This window comes from Bufo bufo, chromosome 3, assembly GCF_905171765.1.
Source record: "Bufo bufo chromosome 3, aBufBuf1.1, whole genome shotgun sequence".
Lineage (NCBI taxonomy): Eukaryota > Metazoa > Chordata > Amphibia > Anura > Bufonidae > Bufo > Bufo bufo.
The window spans coordinates 183,302,908-183,324,287 of NC_053391.1; the positions used below are offsets into that span (position 1 = coordinate 183,302,908).

General features: G+C 44.3%; 1 protein-coding gene across 1 annotated transcript in view; it reads right to left on the minus strand.

Moving 5' to 3' along the window:
• Positions 1–16,376: 16,376 nt before the first annotated feature.
• Positions 16,377–21,380, minus strand: part of LOC120993688 (amine oxidase [flavin-containing] B-like) — a 65,812-nt gene continuing 60,808 nt past the window's right edge. Inside the window, exon 10 of the mRNA XM_040422165.1 lies at positions 16,377–16,682. Within this exon, the coding sequence (XP_040278099.1) occupies positions 16,524–16,682 (159 nt within the window). The 3' untranslated portion in view covers positions 16,377–16,523. The remainder of the gene's footprint in view (positions 16,683–21,380) is intronic.

Sequence of the window (21,380 nt, forward strand, 5' to 3'; positions counted from 1 at the left end):
GCGCTTAAAGAACGTCCAGACAGACGTCTAGACAGACAGACAGACAGAAACTCATTTTTATATGTATAACAGATATATAGTATATCACAAAAGTGAGTACACCCCTCACATTTTTCTAAATATTTTATTATATCTTTTAATAGGACAACACTGAAGATGTGACACTTTGCTACAATGTAGTCAGTGTACAGCTTGTATAACCGTGTAAATTTTGTGTGCCCTCAAAATAACCCAACACACAGCCATTATTGTCTAAACCGCTGGCAATAAAAGTGAGAACACCCCAAAGTGAAAATGGCCAGATTGTGCCCAATTAGCGATTTTCCCTCCTCGGTGTCATGTGACTTGTTAGTTACTAGGTCTCAAATGTGAAGGGGGAGCAGGTGTGTTAAATTTGGTGTTATCACTCTCAAAGAATCTCATACTAGTCACTGAAAGTTCAACATGGAACCTCATGTCAAAGAACTATCTGAGTATCTTAAAAAAAGAATTGAAAAAAAGAATTGTTGCTCTACATAAAGGCTATAGTAGAGCCTAGGCTATAGGACGATTGCCAACACCCTAAAACTGAGCTGTAGCATGGTGGTCAAGACCATACAGCGATTTAACAAGACAGGTTCCACTCAGAACAGGCCTAGTCATGGTCGGCCTAAGAAGTTGAGTGCACGTGCTCAGCGTCATATCCAGAGGTTGTCTTTTTAAAATAGACGCATGAGTGCTGCCAGCATTGCTGCAGAGGTTAAAGAGGTCAGCCTGTCAGTGTTCAGACCATACGCTGCACACTTCATCAAATAGGTCTACATGGCTGTCGTCCCAGAAGGAAGACTCTTCTAAAGATGATGCACAGGAAAGCCTGCAAACAGTTTGCTGAAGACAAGCAGACTAAGGTCATGGATTACTGGAATCATGTCTTGTGGTCTGATGAGATCAAGATAAACTTACGGTATTTGGTTCAGATGGTGTCAAGCGTGTGTGGCGGCAACCAGGTGAGGAGTACAAAGACAAGTGTGTCTTGCCTACAGTCAAGCATGGTGGTGGGAGTGTCGTGGTTTGGGGCTGCATGAGGACTGCAGGCTGTAGGGAGCTACAGTTCATTAAGGGAACCACGACAAACCGAAGCAGAGCATAGACACCTCCCTTTGGAAACTGGGCCGCGGGGCAATATTCCAACATGATAACGACTCCAAACGCACCTCCAAAACAATATACACATACACACTGCAGAAGTCATCAAAATCTAGAGGTGTAAGCATGCTAATCTCCAGATCTACCCCCTGGGAACTGGTAGACTTTCAGACTGATGAAAATGGTTTATACCTTTTCGCAAAAGGCTGTCTAGCAGGACAACTTTACACTCTAGCCAATGTGTACCAATCAACACAAGGCTCTAGCGGGAATACTATCGAAATTAGACTGTTTTGCGGAAGGTGTGCTTTTCGTCAGGGGGATCTAAATGTTGCCATAGACCCGCAGATAGACATATCTAGAGGGGCTTCACACTTGGCCTATTCTTATCTCCATAGTATCAAATGTCTTCTACACTCCCACCAACTAATAGATGTATGGAGGGCGGTGAACCCAGATGTCTGGGACTACACCAATTAATCTGCGGCAAGAGATGTCTACTCCAGGTTAGACTACTTCCTGATAAGATATTCAGCGGTTCCTCTTTTAGCTTCCTCCTCGATCGACACAATGACCTTCTCTGATCATGCTATGCTCCATGCTTCTTTGAGAATCCCGCTTCCAGCACCCAAATCCTGGCAGTGGCGATTGAATGAGTCTTTAATAAAGGATCTAGTGATCTCTCAAGATATCCACAAGGTTCTCTCCAGTCACTTCGAGGAAAACCAGGTGGATAACACTTCCCCCCTTACAGTATGGGCAGCTCAGAAATGTGTAATCAGAGGGGCTCTCATTAAGCATAGAGCCAGGTGGAAAAAAGAAAGAGCAGAGGAAATCTCCCAACTTCTTGTGGAGGTCTCCCGCCTTGAGCTTGTTCACAAACAAACAATCTCATGCCCAGTTGACTAAGGCTACTTTCACACTAGCGGCACGGACCTCCGGCAGGCTGTTCCGTCGGGTGAACAGCCTGTCGGATCCGTCCTGCCGCTAGTGAACGTGTGCCCCCGGACTACCGCTCCGGCCCCATTGAATATAATGGGGGCGGGGCGAAGTTCCGGCAGAGGCACGGCAGCACATGGCGAGAGGCTGCCGGAATAAATGTCGGACATGTAGTTTTATTCCGGCAGCATTGAACAGCATTGCTCTCGAACCCCTCTAGTGCTCTTGCCCTGGGCAATGGTGCGGACACCAACCGCTCTTTCCGCTCACCCCACCATAGGCCCCACCTTATTGCAATTCCACAAGTATGCTGCCGTGAACACACTATCCACTTCACCCTCCCCATTGTTCACAATCCTGGGTCACCCGGACTTCCTAGTCAGCTGCTCCTCAGGGCCGCACCTACAAAGGCATCTGAGTGGTAAGTGCAGGGCCCCTTTGTTCAGAACTGCAGGGAGATGGCTCACACATTCCGAATTACAAAACCTATCGGACCCGTGTGCCCTGGGGCATTGGAGAGCTAGACAAATATCTCACTTCCTCTCCTCGATCCCCTCGTCTCCGGGCTTCGACAGATCCTTGACTTCATTTGAAAAGGTCTGTATCGGCTCAGGAATCTACCGACACTCAGAGTTTTATAAAGCGCTGGTAGCTCCGGATCCGGACTTTCGCCCTACATATATTGATAAATGGAGCTCTGATCTTGGGACAGACATTCCCCCCGACCAATGGCCAAAGCTATTCAACATAATGCCTAAATCATCCATAGCTAGCCTGTAAATTTCAAGAAGCAGGTTTCAAGATACTCTCTAGACGGTACTATGTCCCGACCCGCCTACAGAAAATGTTCCCCTCAATATCTTCACTATGCTGGAGATGTGAGTCGGCACCAGGCACACTGATTCATATCTTTTGGCACTGTTGTAGAATCAGACAATTTTGGGAGTAGGTACATAAAACCATGACACAGATCTTCTCCTTTCAAATTCCGAATTCTCCGAGCTTCTTTTTATCACACCTTTCGGACCTACCTAACCGTCTACTATACAAATCAATATTGCGTCACCTAGTAAACACGGTGAGGGCCTGTATCCCAGCCAGATGGAAATCACCTTCCCCACCTGCTACACACCTTTGGGTCAACAAGGTAGTGGACATTTGGAGAATGGAGGAAATAAAAGCCACCTTGAAAAACTCTCATGAGGCATTTGTCTCGGTATGGACTCACCTTCCAGGACACACCAGAATACCACGCTCTGTTAACATAATGAAGACCTCCTTTCTTACTGTACTTTACTCATCCCTCTTCAACTCCCCCCCCCCTTATTTCTTTCTTTCTTTCTTTCTTACTCCTCTCCCCCTTTCCCCACAACCCTCCCCTTATATTGCTGTTTGTCTCCCTCCTACTGTCTGTCTGATTATACGGTATTTAAGATAAGATTGATAGTTTAAAGCACTGTTAGACTATATCATATGGACAATGGGCAAAGCACAATAGCGCTAAAACTGATTTGTCACAGAGGACTCTTCACACAGGTCTATATTTGACATGTTTTATTTAAATGATGATGAAGATATTGAGTTGCTGATTACTTGCCTTACAGATATATGTCTGATATGTTTTATTGTAATGAAGAGACACTTGTTCTTGTTTTTATTGAAACTTCCTAAATAAAGAATTTAAAAATAATAATAATATATGCGGATTAAGGCCCCTTTCACAAGAGCGAGTTTTCCGCGCGGGTGCAATGCGTGACGTGAACGCATTGCACCTGCACTGAATCCGGACCCATTCATTTATATGGGGCTGTGCACACGAGCAGTGATTTTCACGCATCACTTGTGCGTTGTGTGAAAATCGCAGCATGTTCTATATTCAGCGTTTTTCACGCAACGCAGGCCCCATAGAAGTTAATGGGGATGCGTGAAAATCGCAAGCATCCGCAAGCAAGTGCGGATGCGGTGAGATTTTCACGCACGGTTGCTAGGAGACGATTGGGATGTGGACCCGATCATTATTATTTTCCCTTATAACATGGTTATAAGGGAAAATAATAGCATTCTTAACACAGAATGCATAGTACAATAGGGCTGGAGGGGTTAAAAAAATAAATAAAAATAATATAACTCACCTTAATCCACTTGATCGCGCAGCCCGGCTTCTCTTCTGTCTTCTTCTTTGCTGTGCACAGGAAAAGGACCTTTGATGACGTCACTGTGCTCATCACATGGTCTGTCACATGATCTATCACCATGGTAAAAGATCATGTGATGAACCATGTGATGAGCGCAGTAATGTCATCAAAGGTCCTATTCCTCAAAGAAGAAGACAGAAGAGAAGCAGGGCTGCGCGATCAAGTGGATTAAGGTGAGTTAAATTATTTTTTATTTTTTTTAATCCCTCCAGCCCTATTGTACTATGCATTCTGTATTAAGAATGCTATTATTTTCCCTTATAACCATGTTATAAGGGAAAATAATAAAATCTACACAACACCTAACCCAAACTCGAACTTCTGTGAAGAAGTTTGGGTCTGGGTACCAAACATGCTGATTTTTCTCACGCGCGTGCAAAACGCATTACAATGTTTTGCACCCGGCAAAAAACGCAAACATAGAATGCAATCGCAGTGAAAACTGACTTGTTTTAGTGTCAAAATCGCACCATTTTCCCTGAACACATCCGGCCCCAATCCGCAACGCCAATGTGAAAGGGGCCTAACATTGCAAAGAATGAAATCTTTGACAGAACAGTATAATTGATATGCTGCAAATTTAAAATCTGCACAGTGGTACAATTTACCCTGCTGGTTTTTATTTGCCTGTCATGTATAGACGAGAATTCTCAAAATCACATCAACATTGCTTGTACTGAAAACTAAAGAAGATTTTCCGCACACGATTTCACGGTTGCATCATACCCTAAGGGCTCATGCACATGACCGTATGTATTTTGCAGTCCGCAAAAAACGGATCCGCAAAAAATACGGATGACGTCCGTGCGCATTCCATACTTTGCGGAACGGAACAGCTGGCCCCTAATAGACCAGTCCTATCCTTGTCCGTAATGCGGACGATAATAGGACATGTTCTATTTTTTGCAGAACGGCAATACGGACATACGGAAACGGAATGCACACAGAGTCACTTTCCATTTTTTGCAGACCCATTGAAATGCAAAAAAACCTAATGGACACGGAAAGAAAATACGTTTGTGTGCATGAGCTCTAAGAGATAAGGTTAACGTGGCATGTGGCTTATACGCTATCCATGAGTTTTTATTATGTATCCGGGATACATTGTTAAGCCTTAAAAATAGACTCTGGGAGTTTATAATAAGTACTTGGAGTACTTTCATGAATAAGGCCGGCACTTGGAGTGCCATGCACGGCATAGAGTCTCAGGGAGATCTATCCGTAAGTTGGTTTGTGTCATACAAGACTTTGAGAAACAATTATATGAGAAGGAGGCAGCGGGATGCTTTGAGATCAGAAAGATACAGACCCCCACACATAGTTACAAAAGTTCAGGAGCCAACACGTGAGTAAACAGAGACAGCCGACATTTCTCAGTTGCTGTCAGCCATTTACTGCAGAAGCTGTCTGTTTCAGCGTGATAGACTTGCAAAATGCTTTCTTCTCTATCCCGGTTGACAAGCAGACCAGACTCTTTTTGCTTTTTCCTTTGAGGGTCGTCAACTCACCTGGTGCAGGATGCCCCAGGGATATGCTGATTCACCTGTAGTGTACAGCATTGTCCTCCAAGCCAGTTTAAAACCAGGGCCCCCCCCCCCCCCCCCCAGGGTTCTGTGCTCTTGCAATACGTGGATTATTTGTTATTGTGTAGTATGTCAGAGGAGGCCAATGTAACAGATGGTTTATCTTTGTTGAAATGGTTGTCTGAATGTGGACACAAGGTGTCACGCAAGAAAATGAAATGGTGTAAAAAGCAAGTTGAATACTTGGGCTTTGTTCTCTCAAAGGGAGAAAGGAGAATCAGCACAGAAAGAGTCCAGTCTGTTGCGGGCCTGGTCACCCCACACACCAAGAAAGAAATGTTATCTTCCTTGGAATGATAAACTACTGCAGACAATGGATTCCTGATTGATCCTACTATGACAATGTAATGAGACAAGCCACTCTGGCAGACATGCCAGATCTCATAAGGTGGTCTGAGGAAATGTTTAATGCATTTGATTATTTGAAATGTTCTTTAATGAAAAGTCCAGGTTTGGGCCTCCCTGACTACAAACTCACATTCCACGTATATGATCGACAAAATTGTAAAACCATGGCGGGTGTGCTGACACAATATCACGGAGGCAAGTTACGTCCTTGTGCCTTTTTTTCAAAGGTGGTTCCGGCATCCGTCCAAGGAATGCCGGCCTGTCTGAGATCTCTTGCAGCCTGTGCTATGATGGTTGAGCTTGCAACGCCACTCACAATGGGACATGAGACTATCCTGTACACCACACATGATGTAGTAGGCCTTCTCAAAGGCATACACACACAGCACATGTCTGCACAAAGACTATCTGGATATGAGATTCTACTCCTCAGCAATCCCTCCCTCCAAATCAAATATGCAACACACACCTCAGATCCATCACCTATCTTGAATGCCCTATTAGGACTTAAAGGACATGAGGATCACTTGACAGAGGCTCATGATTGTATACACGCCATACAACATGACACACATATTGTCCTGGAAGCCAGACCCATCACATACCAATCTGCACAAGCAGCAGAATTAATTGCACTCACGAGAGCATGCATACTACATGAAAGCAAGCCAGTCACCATTTACACTGACAGCAGGTACGCACATGGAGTGGTCTGGGACCACGGGGTCATTTGGCAAAGGAGAGGATTCATTGCAGATGATGGTAAGCACATCTCACATTCACAACTTGTCATACAACTTTTAGAAGCCATAAGATTGCCCTCATAGATTGCAATTGTCCACTGCAGGGCGCATATTGGGGGTAAAGATCATGTGTCCCAAGGCAATGCCCTGGCAGACGCGGAGACCAAGAAGGCTGCACTTATGGCACCAGCCACATTGCAAATGGTGAAATTAGTACCTCCTTCACTTGAGTTAACTCAGATGCTTGTGGATCTCCAGTCCTCAGCTACTGACGATAAAATGGCCGATTGGTGTTATCCAATCTTGCAGAAGAATCCTAGGACAGGATTAATCTGCAAACAGGGGGAAACATGCATACCACAGCACAGCTCCCCTCTGTTCATTGCACATTTTCATGGAGTAGGACACAACAGCATTCAAACAACACACATGCTGCTGGCACATAATTTCTATATTACAGGCATTAAACAGTTAGTGTCAGATTATGTGGGAAGGTGTATCACATGTTTGAGGAACAACCCAAACACCAATGTAACCAGATTGATTAAAGCCCTAAGTGAAATTGAGGAAAAAAATTGATTGTAAGTCTCCTTGTCTTCCACAGGAACCAACTCACCCATTCCAAGTGGGAGATATCGTGCTGATAAAGAAATTAAAGAAAGGAAAATTCGCAGGAAACTTCACCTATGGACCACCGACTACAGTGGTGGCCGTGACCCACACAGCAGTACTCACGGAAGAAGCACCTACTTGTATCCACGCCACCAGAGTGAAACTGGTAAAGGAGGCACCCCAAAAGGAGGTAATAACGGGGACAGACAGTCCTGACCTCGAAAAAGGACAAAGTGAGGTACTAATGGGAGCAGACAGCTCTGACCTCCACCAGGATGCACTCCCTCAATTCTGGAAGATGGCACAGACGGTCTACTTGGACTGTGGGATTACTGACGATCCTAATGACTCTGCCGGAGGATAACAAAGCTGAAGTTGCTATAGCGCAGAAAGGTGGAATCACTACCTTCTGGTACAATTCCTCCAGTACTCACGTTGCAACTTACTCCTTCTGTTTATGCAGCATAATGAAGTGCAGTCCTTCCACGAGCTGCGGCAACCACTATAAGAATGGACATACCCTCAGAAACAAACCAACCCCCTCAAACCCCGTATCTTAACTTTTAACAATATGAGAGCAATATCTGACCCAACATATGATGCCAACCTATGGTTAGAATGGATGAAGTACAGCGCTGCTTCAGTAAATAAAAGTAATTTTTATATATGTGGGACCGCTAAGCCTCACCTAGGTACTGTGCCCTTAATATTGCCCTCTAGTGTTGAGGAAAGTTTTTTGCAATTATTCTCAAATTCATCTACTAACCAGTCTGCATGTGAAGAATGGAAGCAAAAATACCCACTCCTCATAAAAACTCCCCACCCTGGTGCAGGTATACATATCTATCCTGGTAACTATACCTGCCACAGAGGGGGAGATCAAAGAAGATCCCTGGGTAATTTTACTGAAGGATACTGTGCAACTTACAGTGAAACAGATACCTCCCTCACACAGAATCAAGTATACTCGATTGGAGATGTATATTGGATCTGTGGGGATGGAAAGATAAGATCTAGACTAGAGGGTTCCTGGAAAGGTGAATGTGCCCTTGCTAAAGCCATCGTGAACATACACATCTTCACTGAAAATGAAAAAGACACCAACACACATATACGCAACCGTCACACCCTCCCAAAAGGTAGCTTCGACCCACACGTGTATATTGATGCAATCGGGGTCCCAAGAGGGGTCCCTGATGAATTCAAGGCCAGAGGTCAGGTGGCAGCAGGATTTGAATCCATAATTCCCCACATAACAATCAACAAAAATGTAGACTGGATCAACTATATCTACTATAATCAACAAAGGTTTGTAAACTACACCAGGGATGCGTTACAGGGTGTAGCAGAACAGTTACAAGCAGATTCCTTTATGACATTTAAAAACCGCATGGTACTCGATATGATACTTGCAGAAAGAGGTGGTGTCTATAAGGTATGGACGGACCCCTCATCCAACCCCTCATCCTGCTGCACGTTCATACCCAACAACACCGGCCCTAATGGTAAGGTCACACTGGCAATAAAGAAACTCGAGGATTTATCAATCGAGCTCAAAAGAAACTCAGGTATTGATAACCCTTGGGATCAGTATTTTGGCTGATTCACTAACTGGAAACAGGCACTTGTACAGTTGGGAATTATTATCCTGATAATTATTATAGTAATAGCATTAGTTGCAACATGTATCATACCATGTGTACGGAAACTGATAATAAAAGGAGTATCAAATATGTAATTTTCTGAAACTCTGCTACCTAATCCTGAAGACAACTCACATGAAGGATATAGAAAATATCTGGCGGTATACAGGGAAAAGGGCAAGGGTAAGAACCATATTATCTAAGAAATTTTGTTCTAAGAGGGGATTAAAGGAAAATGTGACTCCATCTTGTCTTCTCTTACATATACAGAATTGTTATAATATCTCACCCACGCACTGTTTCACATCCGCCCCGCTGTGAGTTAGGTTCACTTATCTGTCTCACGACAGATTCTGGAAATCTCCCAGAACTAGAACAAATGTTCTGTCTCATTCAGGGTCATTCGGCACAACTGCGTACATTCTTATATGTGACGTATTACATACCATAAAAGGATGTTCCGGTAGTATCTGTGTGAGCACCAATGTTTATCTTTTATGATTGGATTAACGCTGTTGTTATGCAAACTTTTCTACTGCCTATATAAGGCCAAGCTATAGCATAATAAAATTAGAGTGTTTCTCAGTGATTGCCTGTGTGTGTGTCTGTTATTAGCAACTGAGAAACATCTCTCCTGACGTCAGTGTCTCAAACCAAGGTTGTCGTAGAGGTCCAGAAAGATCCAAATCCTTTCAACTTCCACAGTGCACGCCCCTTTAACAGTGACTTCCACAGTGCACGCCCCTTTAAAATATGCCTGCACAGTGCCCGCCCCTTTAACAGTGACTTTCACAGTGCCCGCCCCTTTAACAGTGACCTCCACAGTGCCCGCCCCTTTAACATTGATCACCCCTTTAACAGTGACCTTCACAGTGACCGCCCCTTTAACAGTGACCTCCACAGTGCCCGCCCCTTTAACATTGATCACCCCTTTAACAGTGACCTTCATAGTGGTCGCCCCTTTAACAGTGACCTCCACAGTACCTGCCCCTTTAACAGTGACTTCCACAGTGCCCGCCCCTTTAAAAATAACCTCCACAGTGCCTGCCCCTTCAACAGTGTTCTCTACAATACCCGCCCCTTTAACAATGAACTACACAGCACATTTAATAGTGGCCTCTTCCCCCATGCATGTAGCAGTGTAGTTGTGCCATCATACATCATATGACTGAATAGTTAAGGACCTACTAACTGCTAAAACCTGTGATCAGTTGTTATGGCAACCTGGAGTAGGACGTGCAAGCTTCTATTGGCTAATAAGGGACATGTGACTGTGTGAATGGCAGTTCGGATTTAAGTGAAAGGCTTGCTGGCTTCTAATGGCTAATGAAGGTAATTTTTGGGGAATATCTCAGGAACGGTACGTCCTAGAGAGTTAAAACAATGACCTTCGCAGTGCCTGCCCCTTTAACAGTGACCTCCACAGTGCCCGCCCCTTTAATAACAGTGACCTCCAAAGAGTCTGCCCCTTTAATAACAGTGACCTCCACAGCGCCCGCCCCTTTAACAGTGGCCTTCACAGCGCCCTCCCCTTTAATAACAGTGACCTCCACAGCATCTGCCCTTTTAATAACAGTGACCTCCACAGTGCCCGCCCCTTTAACAGTCAATACCACAGCCCCCGTCCGTTTAATAGTGGCCCCCCATGCATGTAGCAGTGTTGTTGTGCCGTGATACGTCATATGACTGAATATTTAAGGACTTTCGACCTGCTGAAACCTTCGATCAGTTGTTATGGCAACCTGGAATAGGACCTGTGAGCTTCTATTGGCTGATAAGGGACATGTGACCGTGTGTATAGCATTTGGGATATGAGTGAAAGACTTGCAGACTTTTATTGGCTAATGCAGGTAATTTTTTGGGAATATCTCAGGAGCGGTAAGTCCTAGAGAGCTGAGAGCCTGTCTAAAACCTTCTTTACCTGTGTGCCAAATTTGGTGCGCTTAAAGAACGTCCAGACAGACGTCTAGACAGACAGACAGACAGAAACTCATTTTTATATGTATAACAGATATATAGTATATCACAAAAGTGAGTACACCCCTCACATTTTTCTAAATATTTTATTATATCTTTTAATAGGACAACACTGAAGATGTGACACTTTGCTACAATGTAGTCAGTGTACAGCTTGTATAACCGTGTAAATTTTGTGTGCCCTCAAAATAACCCAACACACAGCCATTATTGTCTAAACCGCTGGCAATAAAAGTGAGAACACCCCAAAGTGAAAATGGCCAGATTGTGCCCAATTAGCGATTTTCCCTCCTCGGTGTCATGTGACTTGTTAGTTACTAGGTCTCAAATGTGAAGGGGGAGCAGGTGTGTTAAATTTGGTGTTATCACTCTCAAAGAATCTCATACTAGTCACTGAAAGTTCAACATGGAACCTCATGTCAAAGAACTATCTGAGTATCTTAAAAAAAGAATTGAAAAAAAGAATTGTTGCTCTACATAAAGGCTATAGTAGAGCCTAGGCTATAGGACGATTGCCAACACCCTAAAACTGAGCTGTAGCATGGTGGTCAAGACCATACAGCGATTTAACAAGACAGGTTCCACTCAGAACAGGCCTAGTCATGGTCGGCCTAAGAAGTTGAGTGCACGTGCTCAGCGTCATATCCAGAGGTTGTCTTTTTAAAATAGACGCATGAGTGCTGCCAGCATTGCTGCAGAGGTTAAAGAGGTCAGCCTGTCAGTGTTCAGACCATACGCTGCACACTTCATCAAATAGGTCTACATGGCTGTCGTCCCAGAAGGAAGACTCTTCTAAAGATGATGCACAGGAAAGCCTGCAAACAGTTTGCTGAAGACAAGCAGACTAAGGTCATGGATTACTGGAATCATGTCTTGTGGTCTGATGAGATCAAGATAAACTTACGGTATTTGGTTCAGATGGTGTCAAGCGTGTGTGGCGGCAACCAGGTGAGGAGTACAAAGACAAGTGTGTCTTGCCTACAGTCAAGCATGGTGGTGGGAGTGTCGTGGTTTGGGGCTGCATGAGGACTGCAGGCTGTAGGGAGCTACAGTTCATTAAGGGAACCACGACAAACCGAAGCAGAGCATAGACACCTCCCTTTGGAAACTGGGCCGCGGGGCAATATTCCAACATGATAACGACTCCAAACGCACCTCCAAAACAATATACACATACACACTGCAGAAGTCATCAAAATCTAGAGGTGTAAGCATGCTAATCTCCAGATCTACCCCCTGGGAACTGGTAGACTTTCAGACTGATGAAAATGGTTTATACCTTTTCGCAAAAGGCTGTCTAGCAGGACAACTTTACACTCTAGCCAATGTGTACCAATCAACACAAGGCTCTAGCGGGAATACTATCGAAATTAGACTGTTTTGCGGAAGGTGTGCTTTTCGTCAGGGGGATCTAAATGTTGCCATAGACCCGCAGATAGACATATCTAGAGGGGCTTCACACTTGGCCTATTCTTATCTCCATAGTATCAAATGTCTTCTACACTCCCACCAACTAATAGATGTATGGAGGGCGGTGAACCCAGATGTCTGGGACTACACCAATTAATCTGCGGCAAGAGATGTCTACTCCAGGTTAGACTACTTCCTGATAAGATATTCAGCGGTTCCTCTTTTAGCTTCCTCCTCGATCGACACAATGACCTTCTCTGATCATGCTATGCTCCATGCTTCTTTGAGAATCCCGCTTCCAGCACCCAAATCCTGGCAGTGGCGATTGAATGAGTCTTTAATAAAGGATCTAGTGATCTCTCAAGATATCCACAAGGTTCTCTCCAGTCACTTCGAGGAAAACCAGGTGGATAACACTTCCCCCCTTACAGTATGGGCAGCTCAGAAATGTGTAATCAGAGGGGCTCTCATTAAGCATAGAGCCAGGTGGAAAAAAGAAAGAGCAGAGGAAATCTCCCAACTTCTTGTGGAGGTCTCCCGCCTTGAGCTTGTTCACAAACAAACAATCTCATGCCCAGTTGACTAAGGCTACTTTCACACTAGCGGCACGGACCTCCGGCAGGCTGTTCCGTCGGGTGAACAGCCTGTCGGATCCGTCCTGCCGCTAGTGAACGTGTGCCCCCGGACTACCGCTCCGGCCCCATTGAATATAATGGGGGCGGGGCGAAGTTCCGGCAGAGGCACGGCAGCACATGGCGAGAGGCTGCCGGAATAAATGTCGGACATGTAGTTTTATTCCGGCAGCATTGAACAGCATTGCTCTCGAACCCCTCTAGTGCTCTTGCCCTGGGCAATGGTGCGGACACCAACCGCTCTTTCCGCTCACCCCACCATAGGCCCCACCTTATTGCAATTCCACAAGTATGCTGCCGTGAACACACTATCCACTTCACCCTCCCCATTGTTCACAATCCTGGGTCACCCGGACTTCCTAGTCAGCTGCTCCTCAGGGCCGCACCTACAAAGGCATCTGAGTGGTAAGTGCAGGGCCCCTTTGTTCAGAACTGCAGGGAGATGGCTCACACATTCCGAATTACAAAACCTATCGGACCCGTGTGCCCTGGGGCATTGGAGAGCTAGACAAATATCTCACTTCCTCTCCTCGATCCCCTCGTCTCCGGGCTTCGACAGATCCTTGACTTCATTTGAAAAGGTCTGTATCGGCTCAGGAATCTACCGACACTCAGAGTTTTATAAAGCGCTGGTAGCTCCGGATCCGGACTTTCGCCCTACATATATTGATAAATGGAGCTCTGATCTTGGGACAGACATTCCCCCCGACCAATGGCCAAAGCTATTCAACATAATGCCTAAATCATCCATAGCTAGCCTGTAAATTTCAAGAAGCAGGTTTCAAGATACTCTCTAGACGGTACTATGTCCCGACCCGCCTACAGAAAATGTTCCCCTCAATATCTTCACTATGCTGGAGATGTGAGTCGGCACCAGGCACACTGATTCATATCTTTTGGCACTGTTGTAGAATCAGACAATTTTGGGAGTAGGTACATAAAACCATGACACAGATCTTCTCCTTTCAAATTCCGAATTCTCCGAGCTTCTTTTTATCACACCTTTCGGACCTACCTAACCGTCTACTATACAAATCAATATTGCGTCACCTAGTAAACACGGTGAGGGCCTGTATCCCAGCCAGATGGAAATCACCTTCCCCACCTGCTACACACCTTTGGGTCAACAAGGTAGTGGACATTTGGAGAATGGAGGAAATAAAAGCCACCTGAAAAACTCTCATGAGGCATTTGTCTCGGTATGGACTCACCTTCCAGGACACACCAGAATACCACGCTCTGTTAACATAATGAAGACCTCCTTTCTTACTGTACTTTACTCATCCCTCTTCAACTCCCCCCCCCCTTATTTCTTTCTTTCTTTCTTTCTTACTCCTCTCCCCCTTTCCCCACAACCCTCCCCTTATATTGCTGTTTGTCTCCCTCCTACTGTCTGTCTGATTATACGGTATTTAAGATAAGATTGATAGTTTAAAGCACTGTTAGACTATATCATATGGACAATGGGCAAAGCACAATAGCGCTAAAACTGATTTGTCACAGAGGACTCTTCACACAGGTCTATATTTGACATGTTTTATTTAAATGATGATGAAGATATTGAGTTGCTGATTACTTGCCTTACAGATATATGTCTGATATGTTTTATTGTAATGAAGAGACACTTGTTCTTGTTTTTATTGAAACTTCCTAAATAAAGAATTTAAAAATAATAATAATATATGCGGATTAAGGCCCCTTTCACAAGAGCGAGTTTTCCGCGCGGGTGCAATGCGTGACGTGAACGCATTGCACCTGCACTGAATCCGGACCCATTCATTTATATGGGGCTGTGCACACGAGCAGTGATTTTCACGCATCACTTGTGCGTTGTGTGAAAATCGCAGCATGTTCTATATTCAGCGTTTTTCACGCAACGCAGGCCCCATAGAAGTTAATGGGGATGCGTGAAAATCGCAAGCATCCGCAAGCAAGTGCGGATGCGGTGAGATTTTCACGCACGGTTGCTAGGAGACGATTGGGATGTGGACCCGATCATTATTATTTTCCCTTATAACATGGTTATAAGGGAAAATAATAGCATTCTTAACACAGAATGCATAGTACAATAGGGCTGGAGGGGTTAAAAAAATAAATAAAAATAATATAACTCACCTTAATCCACTTGATCGCGCAGCCCGGCTTCTCTTCTGTCTTCTTCTTTGCTGTGCACAGGAAAAGGACCTTTGATGACGTCACTGTGCTCATCACATGGTCTGTCACATGATCTATCACCATGGTAAAAGATCATGTGATGAACCATGTGATGAGCGCAGTAATGTCATCAAAGGTCCTATTCCTCAAAGAAGAAGACAGAAGAGAAGCAGGGCTGCGCGATCAAGTGGATTAAGGTGAGTTAAATTATTTTTTATTTTTTTTAATCCCTCCAGCCCTATTGTACTATGCATTCTGTATTAAGAATGCTATTATTTTCCCTTATAACCATGTTATAAGGGAAAATAATAAAATCTACACAACACCTAACCCAAACTCGAACTTCTGTGAAGAAGTTTGGGTCTGGGTACCAAACATGCTGATTTTTCTCACGCGCGTGCAAAACGCATTACAATGTTTTGCACCCGGCAAAAAACGCAAACATAGAATGCAATCGCAGTGAAAACTGACTTGTTTTAGTGTCAAAATCGCACCATTTTCCCTGAACACATCCGGCCCCAATCCGCAACGCCAATGTGAAAGGGGCCTAACATTGCAAAGAATGAAATCTTTGACAGAACAGTATAATTGATATGCTGCAAATTTAAAATCTGCACAGTGGTACAATTTACCCTGCTGGTTTTTATTTGCCTGTCATGTATAGACGAGAATTCTCAAAATCACATCAACATTGCTTGTACTGAAAACTAAAGAAGATTTTCCGCACACGATTTCACGGTTGCATCATACCCTAAGGGCTCATGCACATGACCGTATGTATTTTGCAGTCCGCAAAAAACGGATCCGCAAAAAATACGGATGACGTCCGTGCGCATTCCATACTTTGCGGAACGGAACAGCTGGCCCCTAATAGACCAGTCCTATCCTTGTCCGTAATGCGGACGATAATAGGACATGTTCTATTTTTTGCAGAACGGCAATACGGACATACGGAAACGGAATGCACACAGAGTCACTTTCCATTTTTTGCAGACCCATTGAAATGCAAAAAAACCTAATGGACACGGAAAGAAAATACGTTTGTGTGCATGAGCTCTAAGAGATAAGGTTAACGTGGCATGTGGCTTATACGCTGTGTATACCAAATAACACAACAGAATCGGCTGATTGTCACCATGAAAATGAGACCAGTATTGTGAACTTATTTAACATGAGCAATGAAGCCTTTCTTGTATGCAAAGAACCCAAGAGCAGTTGCCGAAGCAATGAACGTAGAGTAGCCAATGAACCTAACAAATCCTTGAGCTGATGGCAAATTTCTTTCCAAGAACGATCTATTAAATGGTAGTGCAGGAACATCCTACAAGAGAAAGATCACAGCGTTAGATGACAATGCCTCATATAGCTTCATAAAATGTTAAGAAATGTTCACACCATGTTTTTTTCACCCTGGTTATTTTTTTTTTTCAACATAACAAAAAACCTTTCCTACCATATCCACATACCGCAATTAACTTCTATTACAAGACCTTAAAAACTGGTTACATCTGGATTTTAAGGGCTCATGCACATGGCCAATGCCTGGCCGTGGCCGTACTGTGGTCCGCATACAGTGGGTCCGCAATACACGGGCACCGCAATGGGTCTGCAATCCGGAAGATGCGGTGCGGTGAGGCCATAAAAGCAGCTGGCATTTTTCATACCACATGCTGTTTCTACAGTGTTTCTTATAACAGTATAGCACTTTGTAGCAAAAGTTTGAAGGACATTTTTTTCATGTGTTTTTTCCCCTCGAAGCAGAAGCAATCCAGCATTAGCAATTTATCATAAACAGGGAAATGCAGACCACAAGAAAAGTGACCAGGCTATTCAACCCTGTCTCGCGCTTCAATCTATTACCTTACCCAAATGATAATTTTTTTTAAAGTATCTGAATAAAAGTTATTTTTTATTTTTTACAAAGCACACTCAGTCCATTATAAATAAAATGTTATGGAAGAACCAAAACAGATCACCATTTTTGGTGGTAGTTGCAGCCAAAAACGTGATCTGACTGCAATGTGTGAATACACCCTTAGGCCTCTTTCACACTGACGTGTGTGACCCGTGCCTGTGTTGCGGCCCGCAAATAGCGGGCCGCAATGCACGATCGCCGGCCGTAGGTCAGCCGCATCGGATCGCGGACCCATTAACTTTAATGGGTCCGCGATCCGCCCGTTCCGCTAAAAGATAGGACACGTTCTATCTTTTTGCGGAACGGAAGTACGGGACGTAACCCCACGGAGGCACTCCGTAGTACTTCCGAGGGGTCCCGTCCCGTGCAGCCATTCCGCGATTCCGGATTTGCGGACCCATTGAAGTGAATGAGTCCGCATCCGTGATGCGGAATGCACACGAAACTGTGGCCGTGTATTGCGGCCCGCGATTTGCGGGCCGCAATATGGCCACGGATCACACACGTCAGTGTGAAAGAGGCCTTAAGTTGGTGGTCCCAAACTTAAAGGCTATGAACATGCTTTTTTTAGCATTGCATTTTACTAATTTCGGTCTAAAAATAATTTTTTCAATTGGTCTTTTTAAAAAAATGTTCAACACTTGCATCTGTGTTATCAGGCTGGTGCAAACAAGCAGCAATGGACAATTATTATCCACCATTGCCGAATATTGGGCAGTGTAATATCACCCTAAGGTTTCTTTCACACAAACGATACGGATTGTCAGGATGTGTTCTGTGAAACTCGCACCATTTCGCAAGCACCATCAGTCACTTTTGTCTGCAATTGCGTTCAGTGTTTGTTTTTTCTGCACGGGTGCAAAAATATTTTTATTTTTTTATTAATCTTTTTATTTGTTATACCAAACACATACAAAAAACACAGCATCGGACCGTCCAAAGGGTCCATCACAATAATCATTCATGTATTAACATATTATACCGACTACCCTCCCACCCACGAGAGAGAGAGAGAGAGAGAGAGAGAGAGAGAGAGAGAGAGAGAGAGAGAGAGAGAGAGAGAGAGAGAGAGAGAGAGAGAGAGAGAGAGAGAGAGAGAGAGAGAGAGAGAGTTTCTCCGCCCCTCCGTTTGGAGAGAAAGAGCCAAGGTGGGGGGGGGGGGGAGAGGAGAGAGAGGGAAAAAAAAAGAAGGTATTTATCATTCAAGCACCGTGGCCCTGGTTCAACCATTTCCTCCATATTTTGTCAATTTTTACATCTCTATCCCTATATCTCTCAGCCGCCTGTTCCAATTTAATCAAATTGAGCACTGCTTCCTGCCACTGTCCCACTGTGGGGGGATCTTTATTTATCCATTTTCGAAGTATAAGCAATCTAGCCTGAAATAATATTTTACACAATACCCCTTGTATCTCTCTTTTAAGTTTGAGATGTGCCACAGTATTATATCAGTATAATTTTGTAGAAGTAAGGTCATACAATGACACAAAGCATTATAAATCATCACTATGCTGTGCAATCTTGCAAAACTAGCAGTGTCCATAACAGGAAATCATGCCCACACATGATTTCCACACAGGACATGCTCGTCTGAAAGAGCATAGGACAACTACAATGCCACACCTTTGTCAACAGATAACCCAGATTGACACATCAGCCAGCTCAGTTATTTTGTCTTCTATGCTGCACGTAGGCTGGATTCACACATGTTTTTTACTGGTGATTTTCCCACCTTTTTGCACGTGTTTTTGCAGGAAAAACACAGGCACCCGAAGTTTGGCGGTTTTTCCTAGTGTACCTTTTCAATGTGAGTGTGGTTTTCATGTCTAAAGTGTCATTTATTTTATTTTTTTAAGTGTACCTAAACCATTCTATATACTTTATTAAAACCCACTGTAAATGCCATAAAATTTATTTTTGCGAATACGTTGTTTTTTTTTCTCATGTTTTCTCAGTTCAATAGCCTATAGCATTTTGCAATACGTACCTCCATACACCACTGTTTATGGGAGTACAGACACCCTTACGGCCACACTGAACATTGTACAGGCAGGAGATCCATAGCACATCACTGCTCCTGCCTATACCAGTGCTGCTCTACTAAAGCCTGGCTCAGGGCTCATGCACACAAAAGTTTTTTGCGTTCCGTATACAGACCGTATTTTAATTCCGTATACGGAAACATTCATTTCAATGGGTCCGCAAAAGATGTGGACAGCACTCTGTGTGCTGTCCGCATGCTTTGCTCCGTTCCGTGACCCCGCAAAAAAAATTATGAGACGTCCTATTCTTGTGCATTTGCAGACAAGAATAGGCATCTCTATAATGGGCCTCCTGTTCCATTCCGCAAATTGCGGAAGGCACATGGGGGGCATCCATTTTTTGCAGATCCGCAATTTGCGGACAGCAAAAAATGGCACGGTCGTGTGCATGAGCCCTTAGATAGGCTTTTTTATACCCAGCAAAAAGTAAAAAGAAGAGAAAAACAGCCTGTTATTCAGTGATGGCCAGTTCGCAGTGTTCGCCCGCGAACACATGCGGGCTGCAATCTTAACTCACAAGTCCGGTGATGCACAGGTAAGCTCTTACCTGTGCCTGTGTTGCGAGCCAGTCTGAAACAAATGCGGTCACCGGGAGCAGGCAGTTCCGAGAACAGCACAATGAAGGCCCCCAGCGGCTGTTATCGGAACTGCCTGCTCCTGGTGACTGCATTTGTTTCAGGGCGAACACTGCAAACTGGCCTTCACTGCTGTTATTTACATTTGAATTTTTTTTTTTAAATAGAACAGTGCAGCTGAAATACATTTTTAAGGCCTCTTTCACACTTGCGTTGTCCGGATCCGTCGTGTACTCCATTTGCCGGAAGTGCCCGCCGGATCCGAAACACCGCAAGTGAACTGAAAGCATTTGAAGACGGATCCGTCTTCAAAATGCGTTCAGTGTTACTATGGCACCCAGGACGCTATTAAAGTCCTGGTTGCCATAGTAGTGGGGAGCGGGGGAGCAGTATACTTACCATCCGTGCGGCTCCCGGGGCGCTCCAGAATGACGTCAGGGCGCCCCATGCACATGGATGACTTGATCCATGCGATCACGTCATCCATGCGCGTGGGGTGCCCTGACGTCACTCTGAAGCGCCCTGGGAGCTGCACGGACGGTAAGTATACTGCTCCCCCGCTCCCCACTACAATTTACCATGGCAAACAGGACTTTAGCGTCCTGGCAGCCATGGTAACCATTCAGAAAAAGCTAAACGTCGGATCCGGTAATACGCCGAAACGACGTTTAGCTTAGGGCCGGATCCGGATTAATGCCTTTCAATGGGCATTAATTCCGGATCCGGCCTTGCGGCAAGTGTTCAGGATTTTTGACCGGAGCAAAAAGCGCAGCATGCTGCGGTATTTTCTCCGGCCAAAAAACTTTCCGTTCCGGAACTGAAGAGATCCTGATGCATCCTGAACGGATTTCTCTCCATTCAGAATGCATGGGGATAATCCTGATCAGGATTCTTCCGGCATAGAGCCCCGACGACGGAACTCTATGCCGGAACAGAACAACGCAAGTGTGAAAGAGCCCTAAATTGTGTCTCTGGAACATTTTGATACAGGGGATGGTTTATGGTTGCTGGGGCTTGAAGCTGCAATGTAAGCTTCTAGATTATTAATTTTAATATTTATTTTTTAAAGCTTAAATATTTATTTTAAACTTTGTGCCCTCATACAAAACCTTTGAAGGTATTTAACAATATGTTTTACTTTTTTAATGCTGTTTTTTCTTGTAACTGGGGCTGACATACAGGTGAAACTCGAAAAATTTGAATATCGTGCAAAAGTCCATCAATTTCAGTAATGCAAATTAAAAAGAATTGCATTAATGCTGCTTAAAATTAGAATTTTGTGAAAAGGTTCAATATTCTAGGATCAAAGTGTCACACTCTAGTCAGCTAATTAATCCATACCCCCTGAGCAAAGGGTACCTCAAAATTGAGACTTTGGGGTTTTCATAAGCTGTAAGCCATAATCATCCAAATTATAACAAATAAAGGCTTGAAATATCTCACTTTGCAGGTAATGAGTCTATCTCATATGTTAGTTTCACCTTTTA